Source organism: Simochromis diagramma, unplaced genomic scaffold, assembly GCF_900408965.1.
Source record: "Simochromis diagramma unplaced genomic scaffold, fSimDia1.1 OVJJ01000603.1, whole genome shotgun sequence".
NCBI lineage: Eukaryota > Metazoa > Chordata > Actinopteri > Cichliformes > Cichlidae > Simochromis > Simochromis diagramma.
In genome coordinates this window covers 5,626,427-5,654,320 of record NW_024387414.1, presented here as the reverse complement: position 1 = coordinate 5,654,320, position 27,894 = coordinate 5,626,427, and the positions used below count along the sequence as shown (strand labels likewise).

General features: G+C 38.4%; 2 protein-coding genes across 3 annotated transcripts in view; one reads left to right on the top strand and one right to left on the bottom strand.

Annotated features, from left to right (window-relative positions):
• cep89 (centrosomal protein 89) overlaps positions 1-27,894 on the bottom strand; it is a 55,604-nt gene that overhangs the window by 5,568 nt on the left and 22,142 nt on the right. For both annotated transcript variants that reach the window (XM_040011115.1, XM_040011116.1), the window contains one exon: positions 7,080-7,228. In XM_040011115.1, coding sequence (XP_039867049.1) covers positions 7,080-7,228 — 149 coding nt within the window. The remainder of the gene's footprint in view (positions 1-7,079; positions 7,229-27,894) is intronic.
• On the top strand, positions 7,222-24,422 carry zgc:165481 (uncharacterized protein LOC100073327 homolog). The gene is made up of 2 exons (XM_040011127.1): positions 7,222-7,368; positions 22,320-24,422. The coding sequence occupies exons 1-2, from the start codon at positions 7,305-7,307 to the stop codon at positions 23,063-23,065; spliced, it is 810 nt and encodes a 269-aa protein (XP_039867061.1). The 5' UTR covers positions 7,222-7,304; the 3' UTR covers positions 23,066-24,422.

Sequence of the window (27,894 nt, the reverse complement as noted above, 5' to 3'; positions counted from 1 at the left end):
CTGCCTAACCATGATGTGAACAACAAAAATAAATAACCTCAATATTTCTTTAGCTGTTGGTTTGCTCTACCAAGCAGGACAGCTGTTTATGATTTGATTGATTTAAGATAAGATACCTTTATTAGTCCCACAAAGGGAAATTTCATGTTAATGCTGCCGACCTATTGCACGCAATGGCGGCACCATCTTATCCTCCGACCATACATACATTACACAAAAACATCACATGGGGAAGACAGGTCAGAGAGGTATAACAATGCAAAATGCACCACATGAGGAAAGATAAGGAGAAAAAAAAATAACTCCCCCCAGACTGAGCTTCAATAGGGAGATCAGTTTGAGAACAGAAAAAAAACACCTCTGCACATAGCACCTGAAAAAACTCTTAATACACCAAAGAAACACATGACAAGCAACAGGGATGGGTAAAGGGAGGGAGACAGCCAATGTAGACAGTACATCTGGGCCTGCAGCATCGGAGGGGAATAAGCGTTGAAGGCGTTTGGAGGGGGGATGAGTGTACATCTGCATGTGTATATATATGTCTGTGTGCGTGTGTGTGTGTATGTGTCCAGATTTGATACAACATTTATTAAAGAAAATAAATACTGTCTTTATGAACCTTTACTTTCTTTAGATTTTGTTCATGTTATGCGATATTGTTGAAAATATGCACTTTAGATGCACCGATTAGACTCCTTTGTGCATTAGCTGTATTGTGTTTAAATCTCTGTTTGAGCTTTAGGCAGGACTGTGGTGAAGCACTTTAACCTTAGCAAATGATCATAATTTCTAACAATCTCAACGGGGGAAAAAAGTCAAACTAATACAAAGCAACTCAAGGTCTGCATCAGCAAATGAGTCAGCGTGTCTGGTTAAAAGTCGTAAAGCAGGTGTGTATGGTCTCACGTTGTTTGTATCTTTTGCATTCTGACACTTTTCCAGTTGATGCTGTGTCTGACTATACTGTGCACATGATGACAGTCTGACAACCTTAATTTGCTTGTGAGGACCATATAAGGTGCAGCAAAGCTTCAGAAATAAGCCTAAGTACTCTGGGTTAGCTCCAAGTGTACATCAGAACATCTCTCTGAAGTCCACCACTGAAGTCTGGTTGCCTTATGTTTACCTGTAAAAGACAGATCAATCTTTTGTCATTGTAACTGTTTTATCTAAGGAGCTTGTAAAGAAAAGCGTTTGGTCTTCTATTCTAAGAAGTCCAGACGCTTTTCTTTACAAGCTCCTTAGACTACGATGACCTGGATGACTGACAACCTTCACAGACATAACTGTTTTATCATATAGTTTCCGTTCCAGCTCTCACTAGAGTGTCTTTGCATGATTAACACCTCAAGGATCTTATCTTATATCTGGTCTCATATTAGGCCTTTGATTAGCAACTCAATTAATTTTCTGCCTGAAACAAGCTCATGTAGCTATTCTCCCTTGAAGGCCACCCTCCCTTTAAGCCTGCTTTTTTCTGATAGGCTGCTCCTGACCAAAAAGAAGGTTTGAACTGCAAGTGGGTGGGGTTTCTGTGTTTCTGGGACATGGATATCTCTTTCACTGACAGACAAGAGTAGACCAAAACTGCTGAAACAGCACAACAGTTATAAAGTTATCTGCCTGTCTGATTGTGAGTGATGGAAAATTAAAAAAAAAAAAAAGAAAGAAAGAAAAGAAAGTGCAATAGGTCCCTTTAAATCTTGTTTCAGGCTTTTTTTTTTAAATTTCCAGCTGTGTGAGTTTCCTACTGATTGGTGACTTCTTACTTCTAGATGACTACAGTTCTGGACAAATCTATGATCCTGGCGGTTCATCAAAAGCCTATATATTATAAAAGGCACACATAAAATTTTTATAATGACCAATTTTCCCTGCAATTTTAAAGGCAGGAAAAAAAACCCCTCCAGACTGTAAATTTATCTTGAGAACATTAACTTGACTGTGAAGAAAAAAAATGATCTCATTCCTAATTAACAATGTTCCTCGGAGTGAATGACTTTTGCTAAAAAACACTTTGTCCTTTGCCTTCGGTGAGTAAAGACTCACACGTCTGCTAATTACCTCCAACCCAAACAGTTACCTGGGGCAACAGCTCTCACCGCTGCTTCCTATGAGGCTACTCACTACTCACACAGAATACAAAGATTAATCTTGGTGCTACAACAGATGGAAAATTCAATAGGAGTGTGTATGTTTGGTGGGATAGCTGCAGGAGCCAAAAGCCACACAGATGCAGTCTGACCTATTGTATTTAGCAAGGCTTAGCAGTAGCTCTGCCATCCCAGAAAACCTCCATTACAATAATAGCTTCAGTAAGCTGTCGCCATATCAGGATTTGGTCTGTTGCTCTGCAGCAGAACGTCTCACTCCTTACCTCTCCCATCCTGTCTCAGTCAGCGAAGACACTAACATCATTCTGAGTTATTCTGAGCTGTTGGGGATCATAAGGCAAATAAGGCAGAACGACAGCTACAGGGAAAAACACTAGCATCTCTCCTTAATTATGACTTTAAGCAAGTATTTTGTCCTTAACTAAAGAGAAGTTAGTCACAGCAATACAAATACATATTTACAAAATTTTACTCATCCAGATAGATATAAGTTTTAATTTTTCATTGATCATTAAAAATAAAATCAAACTATTATAAAAAACACTGCAAACCAATTTAAAATTTACATTATTTTGTAACTGAAAACCAAAAAAAACCCCTGAAGAAATGGCATCTTGGTGTTGAGTTGGGTTGGGTTGAGGTCTACAAAATGTTATGGATTTTCTATGTCAGCTACATGTACAGTTTGGACTACAAAAGTATCACTGCTGTGTGTCAGTAACAGTCCTCTTTCACTTCATGCTTTAGGCTGGAAAACAAATTGCAAGGAAAAGAAACTAGATTTAACATAGGTTCCACCATAACAGCGGTCTCGAACTCCAGGCCTCGAGGGCCGGTGTCCTGCAGGTTTTAGATGTGTCCTTGATCCAACACAGCTGATTTAAATGGCTAATTTACCTCCTCAACATGTCTTGAAGTTCTCCAGAGGCCTGGTAATGAACTAATCATTTGAATCAGGTGTGTTGACCCAGGGTGAGATCTAAAATCTGCAGGACACCGGCCCTCGAGGCCTGCAGTTCGAGACCCCTGCTCTATAATGTTCAACCACCTGATGAGCCACTAAAAGCATAAACATCTTGGTCACTACATGATCCTCCTGAAATACACCACACCTTTGTGCCCAGAACCATGTAACTCAAGAGGAACAGAGAACCAGCTATTATCCCCTCTGGTCCTTTACTCTGCTGGATAAAGCAGATTCAGAACCACTCGTGAACCTGATAATTAACTACTGCTAAAAATATGTTTATCCACATTCTTGGACATAGGCATTAATTATGCATGAGTCTCCAAGTGTGCACAACATTAACATAAAATAATGTCAGCAATTTACACTTCTCATTTTCCCACGAGTGAAAACAGGAGAGATTAGTGCTGCATCAGACAAAAAATCGAACCGACTTTAGATTAGCTGTTGTAGTTCACCTGAACCTAAAGCTAAAACGATGCTTAAACTCAATTCAAAACGGAATCTATGGCTATTTTACAACATAGCATATGACAGCAAACTCAGTGTAAACCCATTCTCAGGCAGTTCTTAATCTATTGCATCATTTCCAAACAATTATTCATCATTGAGCTCAAATCCACCCACTCAAAATCCTGAAAAACATGCTAAAAATATGTTTTATCAACGAACACCAAACAGTGAGAGCAGATTATGCATTCAGGTCTTAGCTAGAAGGCTGCAGAAAGAAATCAAACAAAAGCTGAAATGTTTGTTGGGAGGAAGCTAGCTCTATAAGGACTGCTCTTCTATGTTCTGCTTTTTTGTGGCTGGATATGGCGAAGACAGGACTGCATTTAGAGGGGAAAAAAGTGATCTGAAGACTCAAACCCCTCCTGAGCTCCTGGAAGTCTCAGGCAATGCAGCTTCCCTGGAGGCTACGCAGAACTCAGCATGCAGGCGGTAATCACAACTTATCAGCATCTCTGCTGCTGTATCATGGGCAGAATACAAAGCAGTGGATCAGAGAGAAACGAATGAAGCAGAGATAGATTTTCTTCTGTTCAGTTCTGAGAAGTTTGTCTTCACCCTAGTCAATTCTCATTTAAATCGTCTCGTAACGGCCAAATGGAGAAGAAGGTACTTCTGGTTTTTTAAATCACCAAGATTTTACTCACCATCAGCTATTGCCACAATAACACATTTTATTCTGTGCCACCATTTGGAGGTCAGTCATAGATTCATTCACATGCACTCTGATGACTGGGTAAAGCTGACTCAAGGGTATCTGCAGTTACTCAAAGGCAGTGGTGCAGCGGTTTGTGGTGTGGTAAAGCCAGTAGGTTAGTAATGTCTGTGGTAATGTGTACAATTTGTCATTAAGATGCCCTCAGGGCAGACCAGGACAGGATCTTCTAACAATCTGATTAGCTTGCTTTCATTTGATAGCAGCAGGCAGCTGGCTCAGAGACTGAGCTAAAAACAGACTAACAGGGGAATAAAGGGGAAGCGGTAGATTGTTTCAGGAGCATCAGAGTACAAAGACTCAGTGTTCACTGGGTGTCGTACTACAATAGTCTAAAAAGAACCAAGAATATATGATCAACTACTGTATACACGAAATATTTACTAAATACATAACGTAAAGTATGTGCTGACATGTTCTCAATCAAATAATATCATATTTACTGAAAATATATTGCTTCAGGCAGTATTCATGTGAATCCTGTTAAGAATCAGATGCAGTTTTTCCACCCTAAGCAGTCCAGCGTCTGTGAGCACTGTGTACAACTGTGGGGTTGGTGGTAACGTTGGAAGAAATTGCTGATCCTGGGGAGGGAGGGAGGGCTAACTCATTTTATGTGAAGGGAGGATTTTAGAACAGAGCTGTGTGATCTGCTGTTTCCACCACTTTACAGAATGTCAGCATGTATGTCCTGAACCCAGTGATGAAAGAGAAAAATGCACTGTACACATACATACACTGGACAGAACACACAGATATACAATGACATAGGACACTGACGAGATGTTTTAAAAAAAGTGATATTTAAAACCTTTTTTGGCTTCTTGTGTTTACAGCTTGCTGTGAAGTTGATACTATTTACTCTAGGTAGGGTAGGAGCGTGAGCAATTATCTTAGCAAAGAGATACAAACATCAGCAAAGGTATCAGCTTTAAATGGTCATATCAACAAAATCACTGTAATGTAAACATTTACTGTCTTACTTTATCTTCTGAGGGGAATAGTTTTGGCTCTAAATGCTTCATTATACTTGCAAGAGAGCTAATAATGGTGTCTGAGGGCCATGTGGCACTGAGCAGGCATCATAACGCGGGTCCACATGTTGTTAAACTACTGAGACCAAACTAAAATTAAAGATATATGGGGTCCAGAGAGTAATGGTAAATGGCCTGTATTTGTATAGCGCTTTTACTAGTCCCCCCTAGGGACCCCAAAGCGCTTTACACACCCAGTCATCCACCCATTCACACACATTCACACTACAGTTGTAGCCACAGCTGCCGTGGGGCAGACTGACAGAAGCGAGGCTGCCATATCGCGCCTGGTGTTGGCCATATTCTGGCCAACACCAGTAGGCGAAGTGTCTTGCCCAAGGACACAACGACCGAGACTGTCCGAGCTGGGGCTCGAACCGGCAACCTTCCGATTACAAGGCAAACTCCCAACTCTTGAACCACGATCGCCCAAGATGTGGCTGTAGGAATTGCCCAATGTGGATCTGTGGACAAGGAATGTCTCAGTTATGGGTAATGACTTCTTCTTTTTTTTTTTGAATGGAATACTTTTAATTGTGGACAGACCTACTGTCTGCACAAACATGCATGAGGAGACATGGCTGGCCCATAAAATTATGGCTACAGTATGGAAGCAGAAGAGTCAACAGTGAGGTAATGAACCTAGCAGAATGAAGCCTGGTTACAACCGTTTATTGTCTTGAGTGGAAGAAGCACAGACAATTGAGTAATATAACTGGGTGTTCAATGCAGCGTCACCTATTCACATTGTAACATTATGTACACACCCCCAGAACAAAAAGCTATACAATAAATCAGTATTGCACTAAACAGTGTTTGCATCTTGCTCCATTTCCACACGTCAGTGTTTTTTCAGTGTACTGATAAGCCCTATTGCGACTTAAGAAATGATATTGCTTCTTTTCTTCAAATTTTTCATGTGAATATTGTGTATGTCTGTGTTGTTATTCAGTGCTTTCTAATAAACGATTAAGATGTTTGATCTCGCACGACTGAGCGAATACAGATTTTGACTCGATTAATAACAGGGACACAGGGCCCGATGGGCGTCGTCACCACCTCACACACACACACACCGACACCGCCTCTGCTCTTCGTGTTGCTGCCATTTCACAGATCGGGAGGGCTGACACACACACACACACACACACACACACACACACACACACACACACACACACACACACACACACACACACCATGAAACTTTACCAAAAAAAGAAAATAAAGTGGTCTCTGACAACTCTATCAACATATAAAAAGAAATATTCTAAATACTTTTGGCATCTTCAGTTTAATAATTTAGGACCGAGTTAGGAGGAATATGTATTGAACAAAGAATTTCACAGTTGAGGAATAAACCTGTTGATGTAACTGCTAAATAAACTCAAAGAAAACCTTTCACATTTCTGTATGGCAATTCCTTCTTTTTTATAGCCTAGGCTACGTGAATACTTGAAAAACTTAAAAGTGATCTGTTTGCCTACACACGTCTTCTCCTTCTGCCTCTACGAGCACCTGCACACACACTTATGCCTCTCCCTGTCTTCACTCTTTTTTTCCAAACCACAGATACACACAAATCATCTTTTCCTCCTCCTCGTCCTCCTCCTTCTCCTCCCATTCATGCCTTCTCTCCCTTTCCTCCTCCCTTTTCCTGCCCTCTTGCCTTCTAACATTTCTCCTCCTCCCCCCCCCCTCTCTCTCTCTCTCCCTTCTCCTCACACCCCTCCTACCGTTTGGACTGCAGCAGTTTCTCCTCTGCCTCCTGTCTTTCTCTCAGCAGCGTCTGCAGGTGAAGGATCTCCGTCTGGTAAGACACTGTCCTCCCCTCCACCGCCTCCTCCAACGCTGCCAGTCTGGTTGACGCCTGGCTCCGGTACACCTGCACATACACATTAGCAGCACACAGACACGGAGGAATGAGATGTGGAGTGTTGCTATGAGAGGGGTGGATTTACATGAAGGACAGCGCAGCAGAGACAAGTGGAGTGGAGGAGGGGGAGTCTCACACACTGGGACAAGGTGAGAAACAACAACAACAGCACACAAACACAAACATGCACACACACAGATCAGTAGATTTTGTGGAAAGGATGGTGTGAATCCCTCTGTATTTCTTCTGCATGTGGTGTTTATTTGTCTGGTGGGCGTGTACTTGTCTTTGTGTCTGTGTATGTCTGTGTCCAGGAAATAGCAGTTTGTTATAAAGTTATACTTCAGTCATTGTGTCTACAGATGAGCAGCTGTTAGGCTGCTGACAGTTCATAACAACTGCTCGTAGTGCAGCACACACACACACACACTTCTACAAGTGGAAACAGGTGAGGGTTTTTTTTTTTTTTACTGTGCCCTGCTTTACTTCTGATAAAGTCAAGTAACAATCTACAAAAACTAGACTATAAGAAAAACTGTGTGGCAGAGAAAAATACAGATGCACAAAAAGACACAATGACAGTAGCTATAACACATGCTGCTGTTCTGGGCACTGCAGTCAGAGACAACTTAGAACTGAGGAAAACAAGGTCTGAATAAGGACAGATAGTGTGTGTGTGGGGGTAGTAGCCATCTCTCAGCCTGTGTATTTGTGTGCGTGTGCAGTGGGAAAATTACAATGTCTGCCTCGGAAAGAGTAAAACGAACATGCTTTTTTTTACTCTTTTACTTTACGGATTAATTGCTTACTAAATAACTGGCTTCCCTGTATTTTATTATACGACATTCTTCATTCTGTTTGAATACTGACGATGAATTCGATGCTCGTTTTTCTATCCACAAGGCTATGTCCCTAAGCTTTACACCGTTTCCTTTCAAATCTAGCAATTACGATACCCGATTAGAAGACTGTTGGGTTATAATTATCCAAACATGAGGCATTCACCCAAATTATGTTTTGACCCTAACTGCTCCTGGTTATTGTAGACTCAGGCAGAAGTGAAAACTCCTTCAAATAAAGCCTCTCTTCAAATATTTTCAGAGAAGCAACACCAGATGTTAAATGCTTTTTCCTTAGGCTAACTGGGATCTTGTCACAGCAAAAGTATGAATGAACCACCTGTTAATTAAGTGTTGGAATTACATGGACAGCTTTGCTTCCTCTGTGACCTCAAAGCAATAATTTCTATAATTTTATATGCATGTGGCATAAAGTTTTATCATTTCCAAGAAATTTAAAATGAGAAACGATTTTTTGCTCCAGCTAAAAAATGTCCTGACAGATAAATAGGTGAAGCAATGTGATTCTTTTTTATTAATTGTGACTAATAATCCCTCTATTTATTTTAACCAATTATGAGTTCATACTACATTATGACCAGAGCTTAAATCTGTGACAAAACAAACAAGAAATTAAAATAAAATTAACAGAAATCAACAGCTTGTTGTGACATGATTATTGGCCGTGTTAATTATGTACCTATAACACATATGTGAACTACTACTATACCTTATCATACTGCCTGTGATAATTCCAATATTGATTTTTATTTGGCATATAGCGTCATATCACAACATCAGTGATAAAGTGATGCTATGCATTTACATTTGCTAGCATATACAACAACGATTCAAGCCCAGACATGTCTGAGAACGAGGGCAGCGTGTCAGCCTCCAGTTACCACCAACAAAGCACAGTACTTTGCAAAATATGCAAGAAAACTATTTTCTCTAAAAGTGGAAATAAAAAACATGTTTCACTGTTTATTCATGTGGTTACACGGTGTGAAAGGAGAGCTTTAAGCAGCTGGTTAAATGCTTGAACCAACAAGATACAGCATTGTGAGCACAAGATAGGATTCAATTTCAAGATTCAATTTCATTTTTTTTTTTTATATGACACAGTGGTGCAGGCTCTTTCAAAGCAAATCACTACCTAGGCTACCTTGTGCTTACATTTGACTTGCACTCTGTTAGATGTCAAATGTGTAATATTATGCCGCCACTATTTCACTATAATTCCGGGTGGAAATAAATTCAGACTTTGAATTAAGTAGTCTGCCATTAGTGACAGACTACTACTACGGAAAACAAAGCCCTTTGTTTTGTTTGCACTAAGAAACGCTGCTGCCTGTGAGCTGCACATATTGTTCAGTATTTATTTTTTCATTTATTTATGATATTATCATCGATAATATTGGGACATAATTTCAAGGCTATATTGTCTACTCCTAAAGTGCCCATTATAGCAGTTGCATGCCAACAGTAACATCACCATAGCTCTGTACCATTTATACCAGCATACATACAAGAAAATGAAAACCATCAATAGCATATTATATGTATAGAAAAATGTATACATATATAACATTATCTTGAAAATGAACTGAAATAATTCCCTGCATCAGAGTTAACATGACATATACATATATTTTTCATGTTTAGAAAAAAACATTAATTATCCAGCATTCTACACTGAAATGGACACATATATTAATTTAGTTTTATGGATGTACACTGGCAACATTAAACCAAATATAAGCTTTTATATTTTCTCTGATCATACAGTTGACACAATTCTCATCAGAAGTCTGTCATACTATACTGCTAGTAGAACCAAAATATATATCTTTTGATTTAAAACTTGAATCTTAGGACAAATCATGACTTATTTAATTGAAGACATTTTTGCCTTACCGAGATAAACATGTTATAATCCATCCATCCAGCCAGCCATTTTCTTCAGCGATTCCAATTCAGGGTTGTTATAAAACCAAATCTAAATCATTTTAGTTTTCTTATTAAGATTGGTTCACTATGATAAGTCAGCCATAATTACACTGTGACAACAATAATCATTTATTGTGAGATACCAGCCTTGGTGTTTCAATGCGAGACAGTTATGTTCAGATGACAGCAACTCTTGCACATTAAATATTTGCACTTTTGGGTTCATTTTTCTCTTTGACATGCACACAATGGTAGTTTTAAGGAATCCATATATTTAGTGCATTATCTGCAGAGCAACTCTAAAGATTCACAGGTGTTTTTCACTCAAACAGCTTCAATGTATCTGTTAGCCTTGTTATCTGCAAGATGCACTGAAAAGGCTGCTCTGATTCTATAAAGGTGTGTATACAAGAGGCCACAGATTGCAAATAGCGTGATAGCAGGACAGAGAACATGCTGCAAGAAATGTATCTGACTGATTAAACGTAGGACCAGTTTTATTTACTAACACCTTATAAGCAAAGAGAGTGAGTTTTAAGTGCAGTCTATGTGTGTGGCTGTGATTATGTTTTTTGTAATAGCAAGAGAAAGAAAAAGAACAATGTAAGAATGACTAACAGTGCTATGGAATATACAACCACAGAGATGAAGCATAATTAATAATAACAATCTAAATGTAGCTAAAACAAAATAAATGAAGATTATTACATATGTGTAGCCTGTCTGTTCAATTTTACACAGGCTTCATCTGTAATATAACCATAGGCCACATCTCCCACTTAATCCAACAAAGGTGACTGCTCTCTGGAGGAGAGCATCTATGTGGTTATTAGGGGGTAGCATATGTCACCATCCGCCACCCTGTAGTTGTGTGATGTATTTAATGCTTTGACAAAGGGACAGCCTGTTTTGCTTTACTTCTCATGGACCAGGAATGACAAATTCTAAAAAAAAAAAAAAAAAAAAATAGGATTCTCCTTACAAAAATACTCATAAAAAATAATTCTTCTCTTAATGTCTTGAAAACCACACAGAACCTAATTAAACCCCAATGTAAAACAACCAATAAACGAGCTGACTTTAGATGCATTGACTAAAACTGTCATTATGTCCTAAGACAACCAAAATAAATAACATAACACCATTTTTAATGCATTCTTGTATTGATCTTAGTTTATAAAAGAAAATAGAAAAACAAAGGAGTGGAGTCCATGGGGTATAATAGTGCACACTCAGAGAGAAGTCAAACACATGCAAACATGTTTGATAAAAAGCAGAACATGCCAGAAATATTCAAGATGTATTTAACAAATGTTGAAAGCACAAAAGCAGCAGGGCACCGACCTTCACTCAGCAGGGTGGCTCCAATGCCCCACCTGACAAGCAGAATCTAAATATTAATCTGAAACTTATCTGACTCCTGTCTTGCCTCCTCACATGCTGGCCGCTTAACCATTTAGGAGTCTCAGCCTTGAATATGGCCTCTGTCTCTGCCCAGCTGGCATGCTAATTCCCAGCTGAGCTCAGTGATGAATGGAATCGGTATTATATGTTGTCAAATCAAAATGTCTCCAACTCTCCAGGGAGTCAGCCATCAGCCCAGCTGAACTGGTGACATTTAGCCCTCACAACAAGCTGAGCTGAGCAACACAAAGCCAATATAGCCCCCATTCTAGCTGCATCCCAGGGGCTGCTGACCTTCTCCACACAGTAACAACAAAAATACAAAATAAATCCAGTATATTTTCTTCACATAAGTATAATTTAAGACAGATTAGAGTTGGAGTAAGGGTGGTTTGGGCTAGCAAATGATTTATTTTATTACCATTCTGACATTGAGAAAGAAATGGATTAACTCCTGAAAATCTCAAAAGAATGTATTAATTGAAAGTATGGTATAAAGAGCTCTACTCTGCAGAAGGACTTTTGCATAACAATACTTTAACCCCACATTAAATTACAACAAACAGCCCCAACATGAATATGAATTACATCAACTGTTATTGTAACCTGGTGTGTAAGATCAGATCGCTGACTGTCCACTTTAATCAGTCTAATAACATGTTGTCGGGTCAATGTGGTCAGGTGTTCTTCCATTTTGAAATAACCTATTTTGCTGCTGAGTCAGGAGCGCATCCCATATAGCTGGATACTGCTGATCAGCATGACCAATGGACAGTCAGACATTTCCCGCAGGAGATGGTCACAGAGGGGTTGAAGGAATAGCACAATGATCATGGAGCACATTGTGCAGAATGCAGAGAACGAGATTCGATTTGCTATCACTCTGAGCCTTGTTTGCAAGCTAGACTACTTTGTTTCTGTAAGAAGAGGACAGAAGCTGCTGTTAAATGGTGTGCTTAGCGATCATGCTTGAAATTACTAAATATACTTTTCAGCTCAGGTTAAACAACTTTTCATGTGAGTTTGAAAACATTAACTTCCAGCTTGAGCAGCCAAGGCTATGTACAGATTCTCTAGAATGCCCATCACTAGTTGTTTTGTTTGTACCCATTAAAAACTAGCTAAAGTTCATCCTTTTAGTCTTACCACCTGCTCAAAGCCAACCATGTATCTGCGCTGCCATATTTCCATGTGTGCACAGGGAAATGTGGGAAGGTCTCAGGAAAGAACCATACTGCCAAATATATTTTAATATACATAAACGTTGATGGAAATAGTTTTCCTTTGACTATAGTGGTCTTGACTGAACTATATTGACAGTACAGGCCTCATTGTATGAACTTTTTTCAGTCGCTCTTTGCTGGAGGGATGGTGCTGCTCTATGTAATGCAAGAAAACCTTCTCTTTAAAATACCCCAAAGGATTTTTGCACTGGATTAGTAGGGAAACATCTAGACTATATTTGTCTTCAGACATTCTTGTGCAATAGTGCTTTGGATTGTTATCCCTCTTCAGTCAGATTTCTGTAGACTGGTAGCATTTAATTATATTTACAGGCCTCCATGGTGTGAAAAGCCCCAACACCTTTGGTATTGCAGCTCTAAATCATCGCACTATGCTGCCTTGGTACATAACATTCACCATCACAGCAAACATGCTGGACCCCATCTGAGCCAAGCAAATTTATGCTGGTCTCATCTGACCATAGAATCATTTTGCAATGTTCATCAGATTCAGAGCAAGGTTTATTCCTGGGATGCCAGCCATAAAGGGTGACCTTACACAATGTCCTTGCACTGCTTTAACCTCCACAGAAACTCAGATTACCATTGATAACCACTTTGCCAAGTGTGAAGTAGCTCCAGTGAACCACAGAGCACTGGATAAATAACTATATAAACATAAATATATAAAAATATAAATATACAAACATATATTTGTTAGGAGCTTTATAGTTTTTAAAATTTCTTTACAACTACACTGATTGTTTTTCATTTGTGGATTTAAAATTCTGATGGTAAATGCCAATTGCCACATCAAACCTACATGAAAACAGGATGAATACGCAAACACCACATGTAAACGTAAACTTGCCCAGGTAAAACCTAGGCCATCACCTTAAAATGAATATTATTGAATAGTTTCTACTTTTTGGCAACTATGGCTGACTCGGAAACTGGACTACAGGACAGAATGACAAACCCTAGGAGTCAAAATGTTGTCATGTGCAGCAGATTACAACCCAAATACAAGGCATACCGAGCCAAAGTTCAAAAACAAAAACAGAGTGAGAAGTTTATTTGGTTTAGGGTTAAATGCAAAAAAAAGAGGGGGGGGAAAGGAAATCTAAAAAAATTCAAGAAGCCCAGGAAGAACACACAACAACACTGACTACAGACGTGAAACGTGACTGACTACACACAGACATAAGACCCTGACATCCATAAACTCTATGAAGAAAGACACAGGTGTAAAGCCTAGGAAAAGGAACACACTGAGTTATAATAACCAGGATACTAAAGCAAAAAAACAAAAAAACAACAACAAAAAAAAGATATAAAGGAAGATGAAACTCAAATATGAACACTAAACAAACTAAGAACCAAATGGAACATTAAACAATAAACGGGAATTAAAAGTAGGTCAAGGACCGAGGACCAGACACTGTGCTGACTTCTTCCAGTGAAATGGATTTGTTGTCACAAAGGTTGTGTCCAAATGCTGCGCTATGATAAAATGCTATTGGGGCTAAACTTCCCTGGACGGCTAAATTATTTTTACTTTCCCTTTTAAAAATCGTATAATAGCATGAACCAGAGGCCAGAGGCCAGAAGTCTGTTAATATTATCTAGTAAAGTACTCACTGTGACAGTTCTGTTATCAGGAATAAAACTGTTCAAACCTAAATGCTAATGGTAATGCTCATACAATAATCCACAGGTTACTTACAGAGCTGTTCTACAAATCAGTTGCTTGACTTCATTCTGAAGCATAAATCCCGTTTTTCTCTCTTCAGTAACTGTGAGAGATGCCACATGTGTGATATGTTTAAATGTGCCACCATGCAGTTTCCTGTAGTTTCATACATACAGCATACAACTTGTTTAGTAACTTCAGTTTTTTGAAAACTTTGTAACCAGCTTCCCCGTGTTTTGTTAACCTGTTTACTCATTTTGTTAGTACTATCTGAGGTACAGATTATAGAATAAGTGGGTGTTCTTCTCTACAGTTACACTCTCCTGTGTAATTGCACAAGATGGCAGTGAGCTTGGAGACTTAAGCCACATTCCCATCCATACATAATTGCTGCTTATGATGAAATACACTTTGACAACTGTTCCTAACAGAATACTGTTTGTGCCAGATGTCTTATTTAAGAGACACAATTTTGTCATTGCCTCAGCTGCATATAAAAGAAAATGCCTGAATGCCAGTTTAAATAACTTTAAATAACTTTAAATAAATAGCTGTAAAACGTTATGTAAAATGGTTTGTAGTAGTGCTACTATGTTTGTCAGGTTGCATAATTGTTTCTGTATTCATTAGACTCAATCAGTTATTTATATGGTGGTTGCTGATTTAATGGTTGAACAAATGCCTAAATATTGTGCATCTTCACATGTGTCATATAGGAGTACAACATATGTGACTAAATGAACATGCAGTTAAATATGTGCCCAATATTGACACCAAGCACACAAGCAGTAATGATAATTTATCAGTATTTAAGAACTCCCAAGAAGAGAAAATCTTCAAAAGTACCTTATTAGAATTGACTAGAATCACTAGACTATATTGTATGTATAAAGCTGTGGTACAATTTATTACCACAGGCACACATAGAACTGTTAATGCTTTTAATCTTTTTTAAACAATCTAGTTTTAAAAAAAAATCAAAGAAAGTTTGCCTTTCTTTGTTTTTCACACCTAATTGTTATAAACAAGCATGAAAGCTCTGGCAGCAGCATGGCCATAATCCTTTGGATCAATGGCATAATTCAGACAAGCATCACCAAGCGGATATTCTGACAACAAAGGTCAAAGCTATCATCAACAATCCACAGTGAAATGAAGAAGGTAGGGGACAGGAGAATAATGACACAGGAAGGTGAGGGCAAATGGTCCACTTGCTGTAAACTAAGGGAGTATCAGAAGCCACTGGACAACATTTCTATGTGTCCAGCAGCAGACTTTTGGAAAGCAACATACATTAAGGTCTTTTTCGCACGATATCTTACACATCCTGCAAGTCTGGCTATGAAAAAGTATTTTACAGAATGTTTGGAATATGGCAAGTAACCTAAGGTAAAATCTGATGTCTTCAATGACAATGGACAAAGTCAGACTGTACATTAATTAAAACCCGAACTGGTAACCAAGAAGTACCTGCCAGTGAAAAACAAATGCAAATGGTGTTCTTAGTACAATTACATTTTTAACATGGTTGTCATATTCAAAATTTTTATATGCTTTTTATTTTCTATTTTAAATATAACATGGCTTTTCAAGATTTACAAAACAATTGCAGTATGTTTAATATACAATTACAACTTTTTTTTTGGAACACTAGTGCTATAAATGCAGGTAAACCGCGTTTGATCTGGTTTTGTCAGGATCTATACAAAGTATTGACCTGCATAACTCTGGGTGTGAAGGCGCAGGTCAAAGCGTCTGGAGCTCAGTGTTTCAAAGATGTCTGTAGCTGTGATAACACAGCTTAGACTTTGCTTTTATCTTGCTGATTAAAGTCTTTTCCATTATGTCATGAAACGTGTTCCTCAAAGCATTTTTTTTGCTATTAAAAAGATGGACTTGTTACTGGCTTGAAATCCCAGGATGAGCCACTAAACACCATGAATGCAGGATACAAAGGCAGGCGTGTTTATCAAGGTTATAAGAACACTTTGTTCGGCAAATGGGAGACAGAAAGTGGTCCAGTGTTTTAAAACCCAGTGTAATACTGAAAAAAACCATCTCTTCTCTGCACAAACAAAAAGACAAAAGAGGCTATAGTGTGCGTGTTGTTATGGGATCTCATGCTGAAATGACTGATTCTAGCATTTTTCTAGGTAAACCAAAATGGCTGTAATTTCTAGTGTGAAATTACCATCTGACTCAATAAGGGCCTAATTATTCAGTAAAAATGCGCCAGAACGGTAGACTGGCTCACACACAGTAACTAGTCCAACAGATGCTTAAATGTGAAGTCGACTTCATTGTTAAGAAACCCAGTGCCTGCTGCTGTACATGTGAAGGCTAAAGACTATTTGCTAGTAGCACAAAAGTCTGTCATTTTCATTTCTACTATTAACTAATAGTTCCCTTAACTTGAATAATGCTTTTGTTGCTCATTCACTATCCTTTTGTTTCTATTATCAATTGCATCTTTTAACCAGTGTGTATTAAAGGCTTTCTCTTTAGTTAAATGAATTCTAAGGGTTGTAGGGCAGGCATACCCATTCAACAGTCTATAACAGTAAAAGGAACCCCATCAATGCTTGAAACCTGTATGAGTACATTTGTTTACTTTGGGCAACATATAAGGTTTTCAATGACAGTCATAATGTGCAAAAACATATCAAAAGTACCTGGGATTATATTCAATGTGTATCTTAGAATTTAATGTTTCCACTTTCTCTCACATGTTACGCTTCCTCTTGAACTACACATTAAATAACACATGTTTATGAAGTGGTTAGTAACCTGGTCTACAACAACCTTTCTCAAGGACATATCAAAGCATGTTTCTGGGTAAACAGTAGCCTCCCTAATTATTACAAGACTATTTACAGTATCTCAAAATTCAGATATAAAGAGAGTGACTCTCCACAGTAAAGTGCAATTAGATCCCAGTGAATTAACTACTCAGTCACAATGACTAAGGTGTGATTTTTCTATATTTATTCATGAAATTTAACTACTACAGTAGGCAAGAGTGGTTGATTTATTTTAGAGTGACACTATGGCTAAAAAGAAACTCTTTCTTTATTTTTGGAATCTCTTCAATATGGGCACTAATTTGTCCTGCTATCTAACCTCAAGTAACTAATCTTATCCAAAGGGTACCTTTTATTATTATTTTTTTTTTACCATCACTCTGTTCACAGTGACTATTAACAACTAATAACGTCACCTGCTTGATAATTTTGCAACAGCATCCACATTATGAAGCAGTTTCTCATTAGGAGAGAGATCACAGTAGCATTTTCAACACGTGAAGCTGACTTTAGCCGGCAGTGTTTCTGTATTTGCAGCATGTATCAGAAGACATGCTTTCTGCATGGACTACAAAAAAATCTATGTCCTGTTTCTGTAAAAACTGAGACAAGTCTAATATCACCAGCTAAGCTCATAATTTAGCTTCAATTGAATGCAATAACACATGCATACCCTGTCTTCTATTAGTTGAAAACAATACACTTGAAAAAAAGAGAATCTGACAGCACGTACAGAAAGAAAAAAACCTGGCAGGTCTTGGACCAGAATAGATCGATGCAAATGTGTGTTGCTCCAGATGACAGCACCGCTGGATGGCTCTGGACAATTCATCTGGTTGGACTGCAAAGTGATGAGATACGCAATATTGCAAAGTGCAAGATGGTGATGAAGGCTGTGGTGATTAATAGCTTAGCACGTAAAGTAGGGATATTCTCCTTACAGACCAGGAACCTGACAACAACACACTCAGCAAATTATTTCAATTAAACCACAGCTCGACCAACAAAAGCAATTTTCCCCCCAGAAATGTTTGATATACATATTATGGTGGCTGTAAGTTCATATGGTAGATTTGAAAGTGTGGCATAAAGTATATCCCCAAAGTGGATACAAATTTCTTTGCAGTAAACGGCCAGTTATGCATAATGACAGGGAGTAGTGGTAAAAAAAAGTACTAAGGTAGTACAATGATTGCAAAAGAAGAAAACACCGATGTGAATAATATCATTAATGTTTCAAGCATTGCAAAAGGTTAATGACTGTTATTGGTCTGTTAGGTTTTAGTAATACAGGCTTTGTGGGGAAAACAGTTGAAAGTTTGTTTACAATGTAAGCTCTCTGGGATACTTAAAAAAATTATAACCCCAACTCTCAAATTCTTTTTGCAAACTGGGCTCTTTCATGAGTTATGAGCATCGATCCCCCTCTTTACAACCTTTTTTTTTTTTTTGGGGGGGGGGGGGGGGGGGGGACTTTTGTGGAAAATCAGGCAGTTCTGCTTACATGATTGATCTAGCAGGAACATCTCCGTCTTTCTGACATCTTTCAGAAGGCTTTTTAACTCAACAGACAGGCTTAAATATTTAACAGTCAGTAAGTCACAGAGAGTACTATTGGGCAATTGCCAGTGCAAAATCCACCTATTCAATCTATATTTCATGGTCATGAATGAGTGAAAGACTGGCCATTCTTTATATAACACTTTCATGATGGGAGGGGGACTTGTTAATGTCCATATACAGAAGTAAAGTAAGCAGTATCAAGAGGAATGAACTGTGCCATGGCTCTCAAAAGCAATTTCTGAGGTTTTACTAAACCTTTCGTAACCTTTCTAAACCTCACTGATTTAATTTGAATTGAACAAAATAAACTTAGAGCTGAACAAAGACTGGACTACCATCTCCAGACACTGCTGTTTCCTATGCTAACTGCCACATTTAGAGAGAGCTACACATCTTTCATTTTGAATGATGGTGAAACAGTACTGATTAAACTGATTATATCCCATTGACTAGTTGGTATCTAATCAGTTTTCACACACGCACTTTTGCAGGATATTGAGGTTAGAGTATTTTCCACAGTTATTCTTGCAGTACATGCAAGAGGCAGCATGTTAAGTAACCAGCTTTACCTTGTCTTTCAGTTTATACATGTCACTCACCATAGCTCATGGGCTAAGAAAAAGTGTATTAAAATTCATCATATGAACCAACTATCTTTAGGGAAATGTAGCCATAATGTAGGCTCCAAGAAGATGCTGCGCAAAAACACAATACGCAGGAAGTACAGCGTGATCTGTGGTATTTTCAGGTGAGGGCACTACCTGTAATGGAGGGGCCCTCAAGGACAAATACCTATCAGAAGTGATGTCCCAGAGGACAATCTCAAGCACTTTTCTAAAAAGGATGAAAAATGTCAATGTGTTACTAAACCTTATACAGCAACTGTGTCTGGCCTCAACATGGCATTTAAGTTGTGTGGCCGTAGCACAAATCCTAGTGCCAAGAATTCAAGACTTTAAAAAAAGTTGATTTTGTAAGAGAATGGATGTGTTTTCCACACAAGTAGCCTCATCGAAACCACTTTACTTTTGTATGCTAGAGAGAAATATTCCCAAAACCTTAAATCTACTAGCTGAGCACTATGTGTCATAGCCTATAGCTAACTAAGAACAACATCTTTACATATTATTTGACATAACACAATGGGTGCATGAGTTTATGCACAGTATTAAGTATTAGTATTAGGTCTGTTGATTTGGCTGCAGACACAGTAGCTGCTCATTTGCCCCTTTGCTGTCAGTTGCTCTTGGCACAACTGACAGCGAAACAAACCTAAACTGTGGACTTCTGTGCACACACGCACGCACACACAAGCAGTGCCATGCAGGCATATCCAAATACGACAGGAAAATTGAAAAAATGGAAAATTAGACGGTTAAAAGAGCTACTGATTATTTCTTTACCTGAAGAAAACTGAGTTTCCTATTTCATTTTCTTCTCAAGGCTAAATTTCAAGAGAACAGAGCATAAAAGAATAATGCTGTTCTAAATCTGCAGAAGCAAGGGAAACCTATAAAAAAATCCCATGTGTGATATTGAGAATTTCCTACCTTATCCAGTTTTAATAAACAGAACATATACACAGTATGGATAAAATGATTTTGATATTTATTTGCTTCAGAAATGACAGACCTCCTGCTAAGTATTTAGTCTCTTTTGTATGATCACACATATTTCTCAGCCCTCAGGGACATTCAAAGAAATCCACAGTGTGGTAGTTTTGCTAAAAAGAAGAAGTGTTTCAGGCTGTAGACGAGTTACCAGAAACCTCATCACGACTCGAATGTGTTTTGTAATATGCAAAAACAAATGTGACAGTAACAACTGGAGCTGATGTTCAGTAGTTTTTGTATCACAGCTCAATGTCTGTGGAATTAGATTACAACAGTCCTTCGGTATCATTTCCAGTTGCATCAGTATATGCTGAATTAACAACCAGAGCAATTGTCAGTAAGTTCCTTATCATGTCATGTTTGCATTGTTTTCAGGGCTTACAACCCATTTCCAAAAAAGGTTTGAATGGTGTGTATAATGTAAACAAGAGCAAAAGTCTCCGTTCTGGAAATCATTAAAAGCTCCCCAAATTATGAGTATATATATATTTTAAATCTAAGCTTCAGTATTGGTCATCTTAATATTATAAAGAATTAAATACAGGGTCTGACTGATTTGCAAATCAAGGCATTATTTTTTTACCTACATTTTACACAATGTTACAACCCTTTTTTCTTCGGAAAGGAGGGTCGTATGGATTGATGGATGGTTAGAAATGAGCTATCAATTTTGTTGGACACACACAGATTTCAATTTAAAATTAAATTTGTTTACAAATATGAACCATGAATCAGGAATATCTTGAAACATGATCAGGAACAGCAACAATGGAGTATGCAGCTACAAAGAGGGGTCCTCCTAAATGAAGGTCTGGAGCAAAGTCCATGTAGTGTGGGGTCTGAAGCCTTCCTCATATGTCTTCAGAGGGAATTTTTGTAGGTACATGACAATTATGACTAATATAGCTAGGTGTTGCTGTTAAATTTTTGTGGGGATGGAAATTGTAAGACTGTAAAACTTCTGTCTAGTATGACAGTAATGAAGCACCTTTAGGTAACTGCAAACATCCTGACATATAGGTAGACTGGTCAAAAATTTCAGCATATCCTAGCCAATAATGGCCATCATGTTCAGTAAACTAATAAATTCAAGTCATGATTAACTTGCTGGTTTTTGAATGTTCATGGTTGGCTGGGCCTTTCTGCCTGTTTTCCATGTGCCTTTGTGGGTTTCCTCTGCGTGATCTAGTTTTCTCCCACAGTCTAAAGACATGTATGTTAGGTAACATACGTGTCTTTGGTGATTCTAAACTGGATGTGAGGGTGATTGTGTGATTGTCTGTCTCTCTCTGGAAGCACTGTGATGAACTGATGACCTGGGTGTACCCTATACCCCTCCCTATGACAGCTGTGATAGGCATTATCCCCACCATGACCCTGCGCTCAATAAACGGTTACGAAAACGAATGCCCTGATGACTAACTCAGCAAACACATTTAATGCCCAATAAAAGAAATCAGTTTGTTCAGGGAGAACAATGAGAGTCTTTCAATGAATGACAATGCTCTACTATCCAATGCCCTAACTGAATAAATTAAATGCCAAGAAGGACTTTATATAATCCAATGGATAATGAATAAATACATTAAAAAATAATTTAAGTAACAATCAAACCTTTGGTTCAAGGGCTGGTCATTTATTTTAAGAACTGCATCAACACTAATGAATCAATGAAAAATGTTCAGGGAGCAGCTCCCTGTACCATCTCTCCCTGATTATCAATAGCACTACTGGCTCTTACTTTGCCACAAAAGGGCACTAGTATAATACCCTGATTCAACTCCCAAATCATAAATCTTTCATCACCAGAAGGTACACAAAGTCAAAGCAGTCAGAGAGGAGCTTTGACCTTTTCCTGCTGGGCAGAGAGATGCAAGACACTGTAATGACAAACATGCTCTGGTTTTTTGTTCCTTCCTTCTTCCTTCTTCTTTTATTACTTCCTTTGCATACTAGTTAAAGTCACATGTGATGTTCTGTTTTTATTTCACCCTGTCTCTATATGTTTCCCTAGAACATGACTTGAAGATGAGCTGTCCTCAGACTGAGTTTGAGGAGAAGGAAAGTCCTCCTCCGGAGGAGTTAGAGTGTAAAATCTGTTATCAGCGTTACAATGTCCACCACCGGAAGCCTAAAATCCTGGACTGCCTTCACCGGGTCTGTGCCCGTTGTCTCATTAAAATCCTGGATATTGCTGACAGTGCAGGCTGCATCTCCTGCCCCTTTTGCCGACACCAAACTGAGATCACTGAGCAGGAGATTTCAGCCCTGCCTGATGATGTTAACATCATGTCCCACTTGGTGATGCGAGACAAATCCTGGAATTCCGACCAAAACAGGGAGGTGGTCTTGACTCCAAAGAGTTTCTCCTCCTCCAGTCCATCTCGTGACTCATCCAACTGCCTGGTAATCACTATAATGGAGGTGCAGAGGGACTCACAACACTCTCCAAGCCAAAATGGCAGCTCAGATGTTTATGCTGAGCAAAGCCTGGACTCAGTATCTATAGGCTCTAATGGGCCAGCAGATCAGGATGCCTTGTCCAAGTTCTGTAATCATGTCCCACGCATCCTGGTCTGGCTTCTGGGTTTCTTATACTTTGGCTCACTTCCTCTTGGAATCTACTTGCTGGTGATTCAGAGAGTGACTCTGGGTATTGTATGCGTTAGCTTAGTACCATCAAGCCTGACAGTTTGCCTGGTCTATGGATTCTGCCAGTGCCTTTGTCAAGGCATGTGTGACTGCTCTTCCAGAGGATGATGGGATCCTGAAAACCGGTTGTCCTAGGATAGGAAAGAGTCAGCCTGTGGGAGTACAGGCCTCCAGGTAAAGATGATATCCTCTCCTGCACAGGCATAACAAGCTGAGCAGTCAGTCACCTTCATGCAAATAAAAGGCCAGTGAGACAAAATAAGTCAGTTTTCAGTGATGTGCTGTGCTTTTGTTAGACGTACTGCTTCAACGGAGATACCAGCTTGGTCAAGAGAAACAGAGCCAATGGCATGGTCTGTCAGCAGCCTATACCGACTTTTCTGTGATGCATTTTTGTGACCTTTATTTGTTATGTGTTGTGTGTTGACCTAGTCCAACATAGCATTTGACAAGAAAACCTTTAATCCTCGACTTGCATAAAAACAACACTGACAGGAGTCCTGTGCCCTCAATTATCAACATTGTTTATGTACAAAAATCCGGGATGCAAACCTTTTTAAATTAAATTTGGGATTGTGTGAACTGACATGAATGTGAATACAGTTTTCAAAGCATTATAATGGTTTACAAGAAAGGTCTGTTTATTTACTCGTTTTTCAAACTCGTTTTAATTACTGCAATTGACAGCTGCCAACAACAAAAAGAAAAATAATTGGGTGTGATTTAGGTCGGTGGTTATCTATGGTTTATTATGAACTAGGCTGCTGATGAGCCTGCTGATCGTGCATGTTTGTTACAACAGTTTAATATCCTACTTAAAACACTGTTCCTCAAAGTGAGTGTGAAGGACAGGTCATAATGTGAGAACTGCAAACACAGTGACTTGACATTTTGTATGTTATCCATCTGGCTCGATTTTTCAGCCTTCCTCACTTTCGAAAAAAATTGTCTGCATGCAAAGCATGTTTTTTTGCCATGCCAAAATACAAAACACCAATAAAAACCTGTGACATGGCCATAATTTAATTGTTACACAAGTAGCACACAGGCAGAGGTGTGACGAGGTTCTTGCTGTTAGTGAATATGCATTTCTGCACCTCTAGCCCTCACGTCATTCGGGCTACTGTGCAAGGAAACAGTGCATGTGAGGCATAAACTAGGCTCATACCTCAGGTTTTTTGATACTTCCTGTCAAACAACACATCCTCCATTCAGTTTGTACTTTGGCTTTAGCAACTCGGCTATTCTTGATTTTTTGGTACAGGTAACGTGCTTGTTTTGCTCAAAGATACTAATGAGTGTCGTGGTAGAAGCCAAATTTGCACATGTTTTGCAACAGCTGTCTTAATTGTCTGCTGCATGTTTAAAAAAAGGCTCTTCTTACATGTACCACCAGGAAATACTGACTCAACAAATTGTGTTTTAATTCAGTTTTATAAAAATGAAAGAAAGAAAGAAAGAAAGACCAGAATTTTAAATGCTATTTTTGATCCAGTCTTTTCCTTTGTGTTGCAGAAAGAAATTGCCCTTAAAGCTTTGTTTTGTTGTAGCAGAAATTTCTCTTCTGCGACACGTTTAATTGTATCCAGCAGTGCCTGACATTTCCAGAACCAGTTAAAATAGTTTTACCATTTAACTGCTTTATAGGGGCATTTCATTCTGTAAATCAAACTAAATCAAACAAAGTTCATGAGCAGGAGAGTATAGTACGACCTTTGTTGAATTTAAAAGTAGGCTTTATTTTAGTCTTCGGAGAACATTTAGAGTCTTTTCTGTTAAAATGTTGATAACTGAGGGGCCTAGAACTACTATTTTTCATATATCCAGTGACTGAAGTCGGGTAATGGTACATTTCATCAAATGCAGATGTAGCATTTACAATTCATTTGAGTGATAAACTTTTTCTCTGTTCTGTATGTCCTGATGATTTTCTGTCATTTGTGCTCTATATTTTTATTTCTTGGATTTCCTTTGTCAACTGCTCTATCTGTCGCTGTACATTTTATCTTTTATGATTTTCTGTATTTCTGCTTATGATACAGTGACAGCAGCTTAGCACTATGCTACCGAGTACAGACGCTACTAGGCAATTAAATAAATTGAACTATTTTCTTCTATAGGTTGCTCGTGTGCATACTTTCCCTCCTGCTACCTCCTGTCTGATTTTTGTGAAATTTTTGCATAGGTAGTGTTTTTAAGCTTAGAGATACAAGATGCCGTCAAACCAATAAAATCATAAAGGCAAGAGATTATATGTGATTTCACAAAACACCGCTGTGTTCGTAGAAGTGGGATTTTTAATCTTTAGAAGATTTCTAGAGACTCTAAACTCAATTTTTGACATGATTATCTCCAAACCTTCCAAAGCTTGATGAGACTCAATATTACTGCCAGGTGTGAGGATAAGAAAAAAGGATAACAATTTCATTCTCTTTTGAATAATGGCAACTGAGAATTACTACTTTGACAAAGATCTTTCATTTTTTAGTTGCATACTATTGTGCAATATTATTTTCACCAAAGATAGCCAGTAAATATGCCACAATGAGCTTAGACTTGATGAGGAAAAATGATCTGAACAGACATAAGAAGAAGAAACGATTCTTAGAAGAGATATTAGTTATGACAGATATCAGCAGCAGGTCAGAAAAGAGGAACAGAGTTATTATTTTTGCTCTATTTGGTAAGATCTGTTACAAAGACTTCGTGTCAGTCAAGTGTTTGTCCTGCTTGTTGTACAATACAACATCTAAAGGATCCTGCCTTTCATCTTCCTGAGTTGAGTGACAGCTTCCATTAAAAAAAAAAACCAGTCTCCCTCCTTACATCTGAAAAGACAAATATGAAATTGGTCCACATATAGGACAGCCTTGAGTATGACAAACCTCTGTGTGGGCTCACTGTCATTATTTTCCTTAGCAACCGTTTCTCTTGCTTTGAAAATGGTACTAATTAGCATAGTCTGTGGTTTATGGTTTTCAGCTGTCAAACACAATTAGCCAAATTGACTCACTCAGGCCATTCTTGAACAGTAGGCACAAAGAAGGCGGAGGGTCAAAGGTCAGCACCAGGAGGGTAGAACAAATAAATATCCTATGTGATCCTATTATGTAGAGTAATCACTTCTGTAAATGTTCATATAAATGCAATGATGGGGGGGGGGGGGGGGGGGGGGGAGTGGAGGAGAATATTAAAGCGGAAAAAAGTCATCCCACACTGACGTCAAGCAGCAGAATGGGTCAAACCTGTGACCTGGCTATATTTATACATGCACTCACTAAAATATTTAACATTTTCAGGTGTATCCAGGAGATGGAGGAGCATGAATTTTAATTACATATGAATAATGTAGTCACAATCTGTTTCTCTTTATAGCACACACTTAATGCACAATCCCTATTTTTTCAACTCATTAGGTGGCAACACATATTACAATCACCGCAGGCTGACAGTAATCACCAAGAGCAAGAGCTGTTCATTAAAAAGAAAGCAACTGTTAGTACCTGCTAGTATTTCACGTTTGTATTAAAACGGAACCTGTGATAGAAAACCTCTGATCTCAATCAGTTATCATCTATTTAAGTAACTGAGCTTTTAGAGCAAGTCCACATAAGCTGCAATGAGAGAAAGAACAAAAAGGACTTTAGCAGGTGTGAAGATAAGGGGACAAGAATAACCTTCACAATTCCATTTTGATGCTTTTCATTGAAAAAAAAAAGCCTTTTTGTGGACTCTTCATACCTTCTGAAGAGTGAACTGCATTAAGTCATGTTGAAGTTTTATGTGACAACATAATGCAGAGTTGCCTGGGTTGAGGTCGGGTACTAAAGGTTCCTGCCTGGTAATTCAACACTCATGTCTAATCTTTCCTGAGGATAAACTTCATTCATTCATTCATTCTCACAAAGAGTGAAAAAGCGTACTTCCCTATTGCTGTTATTGTATACTTTTCTGCTGTTACAAATGTTTGCCTTGATTTGCCCTCGATGTTTTCCAATTCTAAAAACTTGTGACTTGTTTATGTTTATGTGCACCAAATCCTGTTATCATGTGGCCTAGACAACTTCAAAGATTGGTTTATCTGGTCGTTTTAACATTAATGGGTTTTTACCCCTTTGATGGCTTTGAAATTTCTTCATCACAACTATCAGGAATTTATCAGACTATCATTTACTATTCCATTTACTCATTTTTGTTTTTTAATTAACAAAAATAAAAAACTTTTTGCTATTTAAATTGAAATTGAAGCTGAAATATGAGTGGGGTATAAACTAGCATTTAAGTCTTTTTTCATGCTTTTCATATGTGGATGCTTTTTTTCTTTCAGAAATAACAGTCATAAATGTTCATAGCTCTTTGAAGAATACGAAGTCTGCAGACCACTGACATGACAAAAGCTTTACTATCATCTTTGGGCTTCAAATCAGCAGGTTTCAGCTGATCTTTGTTACTGGGGATTTCGTCCTTCAATCTTCTTTTCAGCTAGAAAAAAAAGGCTCAACAGGCTTTAAATCTGGTGACTGGCTTGGCTGTCACTGATAAAGCTTTGGCTGCACAGGCAATGTGCTTAATGTCACTGTATTTTTGGAAGGCCTGTTAAATGAGACAGGGGAATTGCTTCATGCATAGACAAACTAAATGTTTGTGTATACTTCTGAAATGATTCTATTATAGCAGGGATGGACAATTAATTTTCCCAAGGGTCCACAGGAGAAACTGGAACTGTCGTGGAGGACTTCACCAACAAGCTTATAAAGAGATCAAATTAATACTAAGCAGAACTGAGTTCAGCTTGTTAAAATCAATTGCCCATCCCTGTTTTACTGCCACACAGAACATGCCCATAACATTTTATTAGCTCCTTCATATTTGATGAGGTTTGAATCACATGTATTCTTCAGTCTTTCTTTCACTTTCACTTTGAGAAATTTTGGTTT

What these genes read in the sequence shown, in the direction of transcription:
- zgc:165481 (XM_040011127.1), top strand. Translation starts at nt 7,305, where the DNA reads ATGAAGGACAGCGCAGCAGAGACAAGTGGAGTGGAGGAGGGGGAGTCT. An exon ending in GTCTCACACACTGGGACAAG is followed by an intron (nt 7,369 to 22,319) that starts GTGAGAAACAAC and finishes ATGTTTCCCTAG; the next exon opens with AACATGACTTGAAGATGAGC.